This window comes from Vulpes lagopus, chromosome 15 (genome assembly GCF_018345385.1).
Source record: "Vulpes lagopus strain Blue_001 chromosome 15, ASM1834538v1, whole genome shotgun sequence".
Taxonomy (NCBI): domain Eukaryota; kingdom Metazoa; phylum Chordata; class Mammalia; order Carnivora; family Canidae; genus Vulpes; species Vulpes lagopus.
The window spans coordinates 23,545,633-23,558,123 of record NC_054838.1 but is presented as its reverse complement, the minus strand read 5'-3'; the positions used below and the strand labels follow the sequence as shown (position 1 = coordinate 23,558,123).

The 12,491-nt window shown below is 42.2% G+C and overlaps 1 protein-coding gene across 1 annotated transcript in view; it reads right to left on the bottom strand.

Moving 5' to 3' along the window:
• Window positions 1-12,491, bottom strand: part of RNF121 (ring finger protein 121) — an 84,793-nt gene that overhangs the window by 3,370 nt on the left and 68,932 nt on the right. The window contains exons 6-7 of the mRNA XM_041730119.1: window positions 10,424-10,544; window positions 301-434 (exon numbers count right to left, since the gene is read on the bottom strand). Coding sequence (XP_041586053.1) covers window positions 301-434; window positions 10,424-10,544 — 255 coding nt within the window. The remainder of the gene's footprint in view (window positions 1-300; window positions 435-10,423; window positions 10,545-12,491) is intronic.

Genomic DNA, 12,491 nt, shown 5'->3' with positions numbered 1-12,491 from the left:
CTGGATTCTGAAACTGAGGGATCCAGGCTTTAGGCTCCTTTCTGATCCACCAGGCTACAAACTCTGTTTACATAAGAATGGCTCCCAGCTGTGGGGAAGAAGGAGGGAGAACACAGTTCCCACTCCAGGGTATCAGCTTCTCTAGCAGAGAACTTCTCCCAAATATCTGCCCTTGTGTGACTCTCCCACGCTTAAAGGTCTGGACAGCATGCCAGGCAGGGTAATGATCACCCACTCCCCTCCCTGACCGGAATGCACATGTGGCAGGAGATGTGGCCCAGGGGGTTCCAGGCAGGATACACGTGATTGCAAGATAGCCTATATGTGTTCTCGATGATGCCCTCTTCACTGACATCCACAAAGATCTGCTGCCCACACACGGCACACACACTGTCCGAGAGGTGTTTGGTAGGCATGCCCGACTCGCTGTAGAACTGGGAGAGAAGAACAGGAGGAAAAGACAGGAAAAGTGTGAGAATCAGCCCAAGCAGGATGGTACCACAAAGGCCTTTGGGTCTTCTGAAGAGGAGGCCAAGCAGCAGGGGGAGGAGACCCCACAGCTACAGAACATCTTTTATAGGCCCAATCACCTCATCTGCTGGATGGATAGGGAGAAAAGGACAGACCAGTGATGGGTTGGGAGGTCAGATCTAATAGGACTTGAGCACTGGGCTGGTCAGCACCAGGGACAAGGAGACCAGGAGGTAGAAGGACTCAGGGCTGGTGATCAGGACCTATGTCAGATAAGCCACTCTGTGGCCACACTATGTTTCCATCAGAGATGGACAACATCTCTTCTCTAAGATTCAAAACAGTCAGATATCCAGTGCAATGTTGGTTTGGTGACAAGAGCATTGCCAAACATCTGCCACAGCAACAAAAGAAATTTGATCCTTTTGAATAGCATCTGGCATGATGTCTCAAACTGCCACACACTTTGACCATTCATTAATGTCATTTCAAGTAATTTAAAGAAAATATCAAAAAACTTCAGGTATACAGATATTTATTTAAGTATTATTTATCATTAAAGAAGAGTTTAGCAATTCCTCAATAACTTAAACAGAATGATCGTATGACACAACAATTATTACACCTTACATTCTAGTCATAAAAATCATGAAATTCTGGGCAGCCTGGCTGGCTCAGTGGTTTAGCATCGCCTCCAGCCCAGGGCCTGATCCTGGAGACCCGGGATCGAGCCCTGCATCAGGCTCCCAGCATGGAGCCTGCTTCTCCCTCTGCTGTCTCTGCCTCTCTCTCTCTGTGTCTCTCATGAATAAATAAATAAAAATCTTAAAAAAAAAATCATGAAGTTCTGATGCATGCTACAATGCATGAACCTTGAAAACATTAGGCTAAGTAAAATGTCAGACGCCACAGGACAAATATTATATGATTGCATTGATATGATGAAATACATAGAATCAGGCAAATTCATAGAGACAAAAAGTAGGCTAGAGGTGGCCAGAGGCTAGGAGAAGGGAATGGGGAGTTATTGCTTAATGGGCACAGTTATTGCTTGGGATGATGAAAAACTTTGGAAACGGTGATAGCTGCACAATATTGTGAATGTAACTAAGCACTGAACTGTACTTTTAAAAATGGCTAAAACAGTGGGTTTTAGGTTACATAATAGAAAAACCCATAAAATAATAAAAAACAGGCAAAGAAATGGAAATAACCATGCATGACCCAGAACAGGAGAATGTCTAAGTAAATTTGGTACACACTCAAGGGACTTAACTGGTGAGTTCACTGAAGGCTGAGATGTAACAATAAGTGGCAAAAAGTAGGGACAAAACTGGAGGCACAACATGATTGGTGTTGTATGTAAAGACAAGCCCAAATCTATACAAGAGAAAAGATCAGAAAGAAATATCAGTATGTTTATGCCAGTGATGTTTTGGCAGTAGGATCATAGGTGATGTGGTTTTTGTGCCTACTTTTCTGTACCCAAATTTTCTTTAATGAATATATATTACTTTTAAAGATTATTTATTACCATACTTAATTACAACAGATAACCAATTCCATGCTCCAAAAAGAAATTACAAGTTTTGCATAATTTCCTTGTGGTTTATTGTTACATAGTTAAATAGCATTTCCCCCTTACTCCAAGGAGAAAAAGACTTGAAATTTATTTGTTGACATTTTCTAAGACCTACTGTTTTTCCCTTTCCTTTGCCTTAAGAACTGTGGTCTAGGAAAGTGTCTGTTAGGCTCCTAGTTTCTGGAATTCTCCCCATGAGGCTAAAACATGGCAACAGGCAGGCAGGGTCAAATCCCACAGTGTTTCAATAGAGCCATTGGGTAAGCTGTCAAATCATGAAGGCCTCGCACCCCCAGGGCTCACAGAAATCACACAGGAAGAGACTGTATCAGAGATACTGAGGCCAAGCTGGGGAAGATACAGGGAGGCCGGACCCCTCCATAGAATAAACTCAAGGGGGACCTATGGTTTATCTGCATCGGGCAGACCTAACTGCAGTCTTCTGTCACTTACTAGCTTGATGAACTTGAGCAAACCATCCAGATCCTTCCATCAAATACATACTGGGTACCTACTAATATATACTGGGTACCTACTAATATATATTGGGTACCTACCTACTAAGGTAGACATAGGTATATATATATACCTACAAATATGTACTGGGTACCTACCTACTAAGCAGTAGCAGGCACTGGACTAGGGGAGTCCAGTGGGATATAATGCTGGAAGAAGAGAGACTCGGCCTCTCTCCTATGGAACCTACAACTACAGGAGAATGACAGTAAAGGGCTAAGAAAGGGGTTGCTAACTAAGCCTAGGTGCTGTGAAGAGGCTTCTTTGAGGGCGTGACATTTGAGGCTGAGAGGTAAAGGGCAGTGGGAGTTAGCGAGAGGAAGAAAGTCGGCAGGAAGAAGGAAGAGGCCACAAAGCAGAAAGGAGCCTGGTGGGCTTGAGAAACTGAAAGGAACCTCATGTGGCTAGAGTTGTGACAAAGAGGAAAACAGTAACATCTTATTGGCCACATGAAGAATTTTGGACTAGAAATGGAAAGTCACTGGAGGCATCTGAACAGACTCAAATTTTTAGAAGATCACTCGCTCTGTGTGAAAAATGGGCTGCAGGGGGGGGCCAACATGGATTCAGAGAGCAGCTAAAGTCTCTGTTTTTTAATTCTTTAAAACAAGAGATGCTGGAGATCTGGGCCAAGGTGGCAGTCTGGGCTAATTTAATGGCAATAAAAATAGAAAGGTGTAGACAGACTGGTGATGCTAAACAGCTGAAAACTAAAGATTTGGTAGAAAAGTTCTGGATTAGAGGTCATAGAAAGTCATAGAAAAAGTCATAGAAAAAGAAAAGGGAATGCCTCGGTGAAGTGCAGAGAAGGTACTTTAGGTCTGAGCTCAGAGGAACAGTAGCATTCACGGGGAGGAAGAGTTAGTAGAGACAGAAGGAAAAGCAGGATACAGAAACATTGCAAAAGCCAATGACAACTGCTGAAGTCAGAATGAGTGACACAGAGTCACTGGTGACCTGAGTAAAAGCCATTTCAGAAGAAGGTTTGAGCCACACCAATTTAGAATAGGCTAAAGAGTAGGTGAACGGTAATCAAAAGGAGACTGGACTTTCTCTAAGTTTAGCTGTGAAGCACAGGAAATGACTCAGTAGCTAGAGAAGAAAGTGGGTCAAAAAATTTTTTTTGAAAAAGAATGCTTAACAGGTTAATGGGAAGAGCCCAGAAAGAGGGAGAAGATGAAGGCACAGATAAGAAAGTTAAGTATATAGCATAATGGGTCCCAGAGAAGGAAGAAGGTATGGAGTCCACAGCTAGGGCAAGGTGGGCTTGTGATGGAAGAAAGGACCTTTTCTACAGTGTAACTGGAAGGAAGCAGATGATGGGTACTAATATGTGAGTAGAAAACCCCAGCACAGGAGCCTGCACATAGGAACTCAGGAAATAAATAGGAGTTGCCTTCCACACCACTGAACATCAGAGAATGTGTGCACCATGAGAGCCCTATGAGCTCTTCCAGTCAGCCCCTCCCTCAATAGGAGAGGACAGAGGAGGAGCAGGACAGCCTCACCTGAAGTCAGAGAGAACTGGTGGCAGAGCTGAGTTGGGGCCTCGTCAGGCTCAAACAGATGATTTTTGAAAAAACTTGTTGAAAAACAGAATAAAATACCCATTTCTCAGGGTTCTAGGACACAAGATTCCAGGTCACAGAGTGGTCTGAGATGACTTCAGACAACAGACAGCCTCCAAGAGAGAAGTGGCATATGCTGGCGATTAAGGATTTGTCTGTTCTGTGTCTTGCTCCATGTGTTGGGTATGATGAAGATACAAAGAAATCCTATAGGGTCTCTGTGCTCCAGGTGACTATAAATATAAAATATATAGCTTTCTAGAAGAGCAGTATTGTACAATAGGTATACTTGATAAATGTTAGCTACCGTCATTATCCTCTCCTTAAGTGCCATGAGCCAGGCTACTCTGCAGAGATCTTTACGTGATGCATTTACTCCTTACAACACTTTATGTGTAATGTTATTACACCCGAGAAAATGAGATCAGAGAAGTAAAGTAACTTGCTCCAGAGTACACAGCTAATTAAAAATGGATTAGAATTTGAAACCAGGTCCATCTGACTCTAACCTCTGGCTTTTGCTGCTACTTCAGAGCAGATGAATGGGCAGCTAGTTATGTCCTAATGTTATCTGGGGTGCAGAAACTCAGAAGAAAAAAAGTGTGAGGCAGGACATGTGGCCCAATGGAGCACAAACTATGCGTCACTACTCTGTCTGCCCAACAGGTCTCTGAAGGAAGAGCCCCATAAAACAAGCTTATTTCACAATCCTCTGTCCTCCACCCCCGCCCCAACATGACTTTTGGATGTGAATGGAAACTATAATGACTGGCTGTCACAAGCTTATGACCTCCCAGTGACTGGCTGAAAAAAAAAAAACCAAACATCATCTAAGGTTCCTTTAACCAAAGAGTTACTATAGTTCATATTATAATTTCTCCATGTAAGACAAAGCAGTTATAGTGTAGAATTACCAGAGTAGTGTAGAATATTTATTTTTTATTTTTTTAATTTTTATTTACTTATGATAGTCACAGAGAGAGAGAGAGAGAGGCAGAGACATAGGCAGAGGGAGAAGCAGGCTCCATGCACCGGGAGCCTGATGTGGGATTCGATCCCGGGTCTCCAGGATCGCGCCCTGGGCCAAAGGCAGGCGCCAAACCACTGCGCCACCCAGGGATCCCCAGAGTAGTGTAGAATAATGAAAAGGAATTGAGAATGTATGTTGATACAATTGTAAACCCCATCATTTCATTTCTAGGAACCCTGAAATTAATTAATCACAGATGTGTGGGCAAATTGAACTCCAATCAATAAAAAAAATTTTTTTTTATATTAATCACAGATCTTTGTAGGTCAAACCACTCAGAGGGGGATCAAGAGATGAATGAGATCTAGTTCTCCACCAGGTAGGTAGAACACTCCAAAATGAACCAGAACTCTCTGGGTTTGGAGCTATGACCACAGAATGTACAAAATTCTATGAAAAACACCTAGGACTGAAAATGTGGCATATACACACAATGGAATTCTTTTTTCTAAGAGGCTACACACACACACACACACACACACACACACACACACAAGGAGATTATTTATTTAGCAACCTCCCCTTTTTAAAGTAGGCTCTATGCCTAGAGTAAAGACCAGGGCAGGGCTCAAACTCACAACCCTGAGATCAAGAATCAGTCAACCAACAGACCACCCAGGTGCCGCGATTTATGGCTCTTTTTAAAATTGAGTTATACAATGGAATATTATTCAGCCCGAAAAAAGGAAATTCTGACTCTGCTACGCCATGGGTGGACCTTGAAACATTACACTGAGTCAAATAAGCTAGTCACAAGGGACAAATATTGTGTAAGTTCATTTACACAAGGTATCTACCTGGAGTGGTCAAATTTTATTTTTAAAAGATTGTACTTGGGCATCCCCGGTGGCGCAGTGGTTTAGTGCCGCCTGCAGCCCAGGGTGTGATCCTAGAGACCCTGGATCGAGTCCCACGTCCGGCTCTCTGCATGGAGCCTGCCTTTCCCTCTGCCTCTGCCTCTCTCTCTCTCTCTCTCTCTCTCTGTGTGTCTCTATGAATAAATAAAATCTTTAAAAAAATAAATAAAAAATAAAAGATTGTACTTATTTATTCATGAGAGACATACAGAGAGAGGCAGAGACATAGGAAGAGGGAGGAGAAGCAGGCTCCCTGTAGGGAGCTTGATGCAGGACTCAATCCCGGGACTCCGGTACCATGCCCTGAGCCAAAGGCAGACGCTCAACCACTGAGCCACCCAGCTGTCCCTAGAGTGGTCAAATTTTTAGAGGCAGAAGCAGGATGGTTCTTTCCAGAGGCTGTGGGGAAAGAGGAGTGTGGAGATATTATTTAAAGGGTACAGAGCTTCAATTTTGCAAAATTATGAGTTCTATGGATGGATGTGGTGATGGTTGCAGAGCATGTAAATGTACTTAATGCCACTGAATTATAGACTTAAAAAATGGTTAAGATAGCAAATTTTATGTGTAGGCCACTCAGGGATCCCCCATAATTTTTTTTTAAAATGACTAAGGCTTGGGCAGCCCCGGTGGCCCAATGGTTTAGCGCCACCTTCGGCCCAGGGTGTGATCCTAGAGACCCAGGATCGAGTCCCACATTGGGCTCCCTGCATGGAGCCTGCTTCTCCCTCTGCCTGTGTCTCTGCCTCTCTCTCTGTGTGTCTCTCATGAATAAATAAAAAATAAATAAAAATAAAAATAAAAATAAAATAAAATAAGTAAAATGATTAAGGCTCCTACTTAGAAGTGAGCAGTGGTAGAGCTAGTAAAGGCTGCACTTGGTCATACCTAGCACATTGTGAAAGGTTGATAAATAACAGTTGCTTAAATAAATGAGAAAGAATAAGTTGGCTAACAAATGCATGGAAGGCTGGAATGTCCTAGCTTCTTCAAACTGCCATGACCAAACCACTGATAGGTTGTGGCTTCAAGACCAGGGATGTTCTTGAAATTTAGGTTGCTGTGGTTCATAGCCCCAGGTGTTCGTTCCTAAGTAGACCACACCCCACTTGACCAAAGACCAGGGCAGAAATAGGGGAGTCCTGGAATTCTCAGGTTTGAAAGAACTGTAAAGGTAGTGTAGTCTATCCCTTTATCCCAAACTGGGAGTTGAGAGTTTCTTCCTCTCTATTCCTGCCTAGTCTTATCTGTGGGCATCCTGAGCACTAGCAGAAAACCTGCTATTAAATCTGCACATTAGCTATGGAAAACAATGAATGAATCAACTCCTCGCAATTCACCCTGTACTGTCACAAGCCATCCTAGTCTTCCTATGACCCACTCCCTTCCCCTGGAAATGGGGGCTTGGAAAACAGAAAACTGTTAGATTTAGGGTCAACAAGGTCACATTCTATTGGACAGGAGCTGGATTGAGCAGCTTCTCTGAAAGAAATAGACATTCTCAATGTCAAGGACCTAGAGAAAAGGTAGATCTTCAGAGATACTAGGATTCAGAAGGCTGGCCTGAGGTACAGACAAATTTTTTTCAGAACACAGGTTCTAGATCTAGACATCTAGAGGACAGTGGTTATCTAGATATGGATTCCAGGTGGCATGTGCTAAGATGGCACCTGCTACATAGAGGTAAGTGGAGAGTTGGATGAGACAGAGTCTGAAAGCCTGAGAAAGCAGGTACCTTGCTATGTCAGATTAACTTTATTCAAGTATGCATGCTTATTTTCCTCTAATAAAGTACAGTGTGATTGTTTGATCCTTGTGTTCTTGTGCTATTAGGAGGCATAGAGAGGTATTTGGATTCATCCTTGGGCCAGACTATTAAAGAATAAGCATCAGGTATTGGGGGTAAGCACTGAGAACTCACAGAAAGAAGGAGAATATGAAGAGTCAAGAGCTGGTGCTTGAGGCACTCTCCACCCTAATGAATAATTCTCCCACCAGGTCTCTCGGTGATGCTGGAATTTATCATTATTAGGGAATTACCTTAATAAGGATTATCATTTGTAATCAATGGAACATACAATAATCCTTCCCAAAAGCATGGAAAGAAGTCCAGCTCAAATTCTATTTTTGGGAAGCCAATGTAATGATTCCATCTCCTATAGGAGAAGCTAACTAGTGGATCAATTCTGAGCTCAGTTCCATTTGGACTGAAGAGGGTTTTGTACACTGGTTATTAGTGACCCACCTGAGGGAATTAAGGCTATGCTTAAATTGGCAGCTGATAATAATCTTGAGATAAAATTGGCAACAACCTGGGAAAAACAGAATTGGCCCATAAAAAAAAGAATGAGAAGAAAAAGAAATCACAAGAGGGTACAGGGCAGGATACTGGCAAGAGTCACTTTGAGAAGCTGAGTGTGCCAAAGAAGCAGACTTCAAGAAAAGTTGTTGAAAGTAGACAACTGAATGTCTGAAAATCTCTTCTGGACAGTGAAGTAGTTAAAGGAAGAGCTGAAGTCTACACCAATAGATGAGAGACCATGAAACGTAGCTAAAACACAAGACAGTTGTTCAAACAAGAATCTAATGGGCTGTCTATAAGTAACCCAATGCACTTTGTTTCCTTTTAATCTATTATAGAAGAAACAAAAATAGTCCCATGACCCTGAGAAACAAAATCCTATATCTAAAACTGTACTTGATGAAAGTTACCCAAGGTGATGGCTGCGTATTCTGCTTAACCTGAACTGCCCAAAGCCTACCAGTCCATGGCACAAGTGAGACTGCAGCAGCACTGATATAAAATGTGCACAGCAAATATCCTCCCACCTACAAAACTGCCTCAAACTTTCAGAGATTTCTTGAAGTCCTCATACAAAGGCGCCAATCCTTTACTGTGCTTCACAGTTGGTCTTCATTGGTATGTGCTGCCTGAAGAAAACCCTGACATTCTCCTAAGGTTTCTTTCTAAACTGCCAAACCTTATGTTGCAAGAACTTCTGAAGGCCTTTCAGATCTCCTGCGTCAGACAGAACCACATGCATTTTAGCACAGAACTGGAGAAATGTCCATTAAACTTGGAAATATTCCTTTTTGGGTGGGGCCTTCTAATGAGCTGACACTGCGATGAGGAGTACTTCTTTGAGGAGTACTTCTTTGTTCACGTAATTATAAAGAGAATGCATTACTTTTACAAGCAGCAAAACAACAAAGATACATTTCCATTTTGAAAAAAAGAAATAAGAATATTGACTTGGGTTTCCTAAGACTGCCTGTTACTTTACTCACATTTAAGCTTGAAGACTCTCTACCTGGTCTCCACCTTGTAGCATTTCCTAGATCAGTGCAAGTATACCAGCCAAGGAGTGGCTTGCGTTAGACATGTCAGCTTTGATATATACTTTCCTTCAATCTTCAGAACTAATCTATATCCAAGATTAATCCTAGCCAAGTCCTAGCAAACGCACTTCCAAAATACTTCTCAAATGGCCTGGATCTCTCCCTTTGCACCACTTCTTCCCTAACCCAAGCTACCTTCATCTTGCCCAGATTACTGCGACTATCTCTTAGTCCACTTTAAGCTGTGGACCCCTCTCCAATCCCTTCTCAACCCAGCAGCCAGAATGATCTTTTCAAAGTACAAATCTGAAGATGTCATTTTCTATCTTAGCCTCCCAGGGCTTTTAGCATAAAAACCACAATCTTTCGTTTGGCCTTCAAGGCTCTTTCTAGTTTAGCTTCTATTTCTCTAGATACTTCCAGTACATTCTCAGCCATATAACCCCACTGGCCTTAGTTCCTCCAAATGGCTACCCTTTTTCTCACTACAGAACTCCTATCTACACATGCTGTTTGCTCTCTCTGACGCCCACATCACTTCCCATTTCATCTAGTTAACTCCTACATGTCAGCTCCCCCGTCACTTCTTTAGGGAAGCCATCTCTGAGCCCCAAGACTAGGTCAAATGCTATTACTGCATTTGTTCACAGCACTGTGAACCTTTCCTTCAAAGTACTTATTAAAGTTATAATTTTATATTGGTATGTTCATTACTTTAATTCTCATCTCTGCCACTAGGGCATAATCTCCATCTGGGCAAGGACCATGTACTCCTTTGTAATTCCAGCACAAGCCCAGTGTCCAGGCACATAGGAGGCGTTCAATAAATATCTATTGAATGAATGTTAACTTCCTGAATGGTCAAGCAGTTCTTTTCCTACAAGTGGCCCTAAAGTTAATAATTTCAGGGTACATCTGATATCTGGTTTTCCAAATTTTAAGGAAGAAATCTCCAAACACACTACTGATATCTTGAAGGATTTTTTAAGGCTTATCTCTTCCATCAAACAAGTAATTTGAAAGTGGTGGGAGGCAATATTAAAAGCCCAGGTGAACTTACCCCTATGGTAGACGCCATGTAGTCTGCACACATTTCCGCAAAGTCTCGCTCAAGAACCCCATAGTAGAGGCCATAGAAGAGGAGAGAAATACCAAAGTCCATGGCATCTTCTGGTTTGATCCTGTAAGGGAAGCAGCATGGCTTGTAAGGCCTGCCCTAAGACACAATTGCTTTGGATCACTACTCCAGAACACATAGTGAGGCACCTAAAGTCAGAAGCTTTAAAGGCTAAAGCAAGTGTTGGCAAAACAAGACCAATTCCAGCCTGCTGCCTGTGTTTTATATGGCCTGTTGGTACTGTTTGAACAGGTTAGCACCGTGAGCTACAAAACCAAGCCAGGGTATGGCCTATTGCTCCTCTCTTCCCCACTCCGTCCCCAGTGCCTACGTCCTCCAACTGGCAACCACACCTTGTAGCTGTCTAGGGCCCACTCTTGTTGGCACCTAAGTGTTGAGACTCCACTGCTGGAAATCACTGTACACCAACCAGTAGAATTTCAGTCTGGAAGTGGAAACTCACCAAGTTGCCTCACCTCCAGCCAGCTGCCCAAGTTGAAATGGCTGGGCAAGGGCACACCAGGATCTGAGCTGTCACTGAATAGTAAGTGAAAATAACCCCAGTGGTCACATAAACCCTTGTCAGGCTCCTCCTGAGAATGTCTCATTTGATGGCAAGCGGGCACAAAGTATGCCCCAGATCTGGGAGAGCCTATCCATCAAACAAGGTAGGGCAAGGGAAGAGTTTCCCCTCTTGTTATACTCTATATCATCCTAGACTTTGCCTTTTGTCCACAAAACCTAAATATTACTTGGCCCTTTACAGAAAAAGTTCACCAACCACAGCTTTAGAAAATAAAGATAAAATTAGTAAATATACACATACCAGTTACTATAAAATTTTAAGTTGTATCTATACATATTCTGTATCATGTCATCAAAATTAAATTTTGGTTCAAGAGGCACCTGGGTGGCTCAGGCAGTTAAGCGGCTGGCTCTTGATTTCAGCTCAGGTCATGATCTCAGGGTCCTGGGATTGAGCCCCACATGGGGCTCCCTTCTCAGCAGAGAGTCTGCCTCTCCCTCTCCCTCCCACTCATGCTTATGCTCTCTTAAATAAATAAATAAAATCTTTTTAAAAATTGGAGGTCCAAGTCTACTCACTAAGGACAGAGATCTTGCCTATACATCATCAGGCTTGTTTTAATAATTCCAAGGACCAATAATTTGCGACCTTCAGTCTCTGAATGTTTATTACAGAAAACAACCTTTGTTAAAAATCTGTACCAGGAACTGTTTAAGTTCACTTAAAGTTGTAACTTATATTTATCTTAAAAAGTTGAGTTTATTATCAATCTTGTAATATTTAACCTACTAGACATCATAATCTTATACCAATTAACCTGATTAGTAGCATAAATATGGTCAAGATTCTCAATTCTGTTTTTCTTGTATAGTTTTTTTTCTTGTATAGTTTATGTAAGTAAAAACAAACTATAATTACAGAATAACTATCTTCAATACAATGTAGCATTTTTTCTTCCTTTTTCTTTTTTTAAAATAGGCTCCGTGCTGGGTACTGCAGGGCCTGAACTCACAACTCTGAGATCAAGACCTGAGCTGAGGGACGTCTGGGTGGCTTAGCAGTTGAGCAGCTGTCTGCCTTTGGCTCAGGGCATGATCCCGGGCTCCGGGGATCAAGTCCCGCATCAGGCTCCCTGTGAGGAGCCTGTTTGTTTCTCCTTCTGTCTATGTCTCTGCCTCTCTGTGTGTTTCATGAATAAATAAAATCTTTAAAAAAAGGAAAGAAAGAAAGGAAAGAAAGGGAAAGAAAAGAAAGAAAGAAAAGAAAAGAAAAGAAAAGAAAAGAAAAGAAAAGAAAAGAAAAGAAAAGAAAAAAAGAAAAAAGAAAAGAAAAGACAAGACAAGACCTGAGCTGATATTGAGAGTCAGATGCTTAACCGACTGAGCTACCCAGGCACCCTACAATGCAGAAATCTTTTTAACCACACAGATTAGGAAGATATCTGGAAATATCTTGGTTTTCTTTGATGGGGCTTGTTGGACTCTA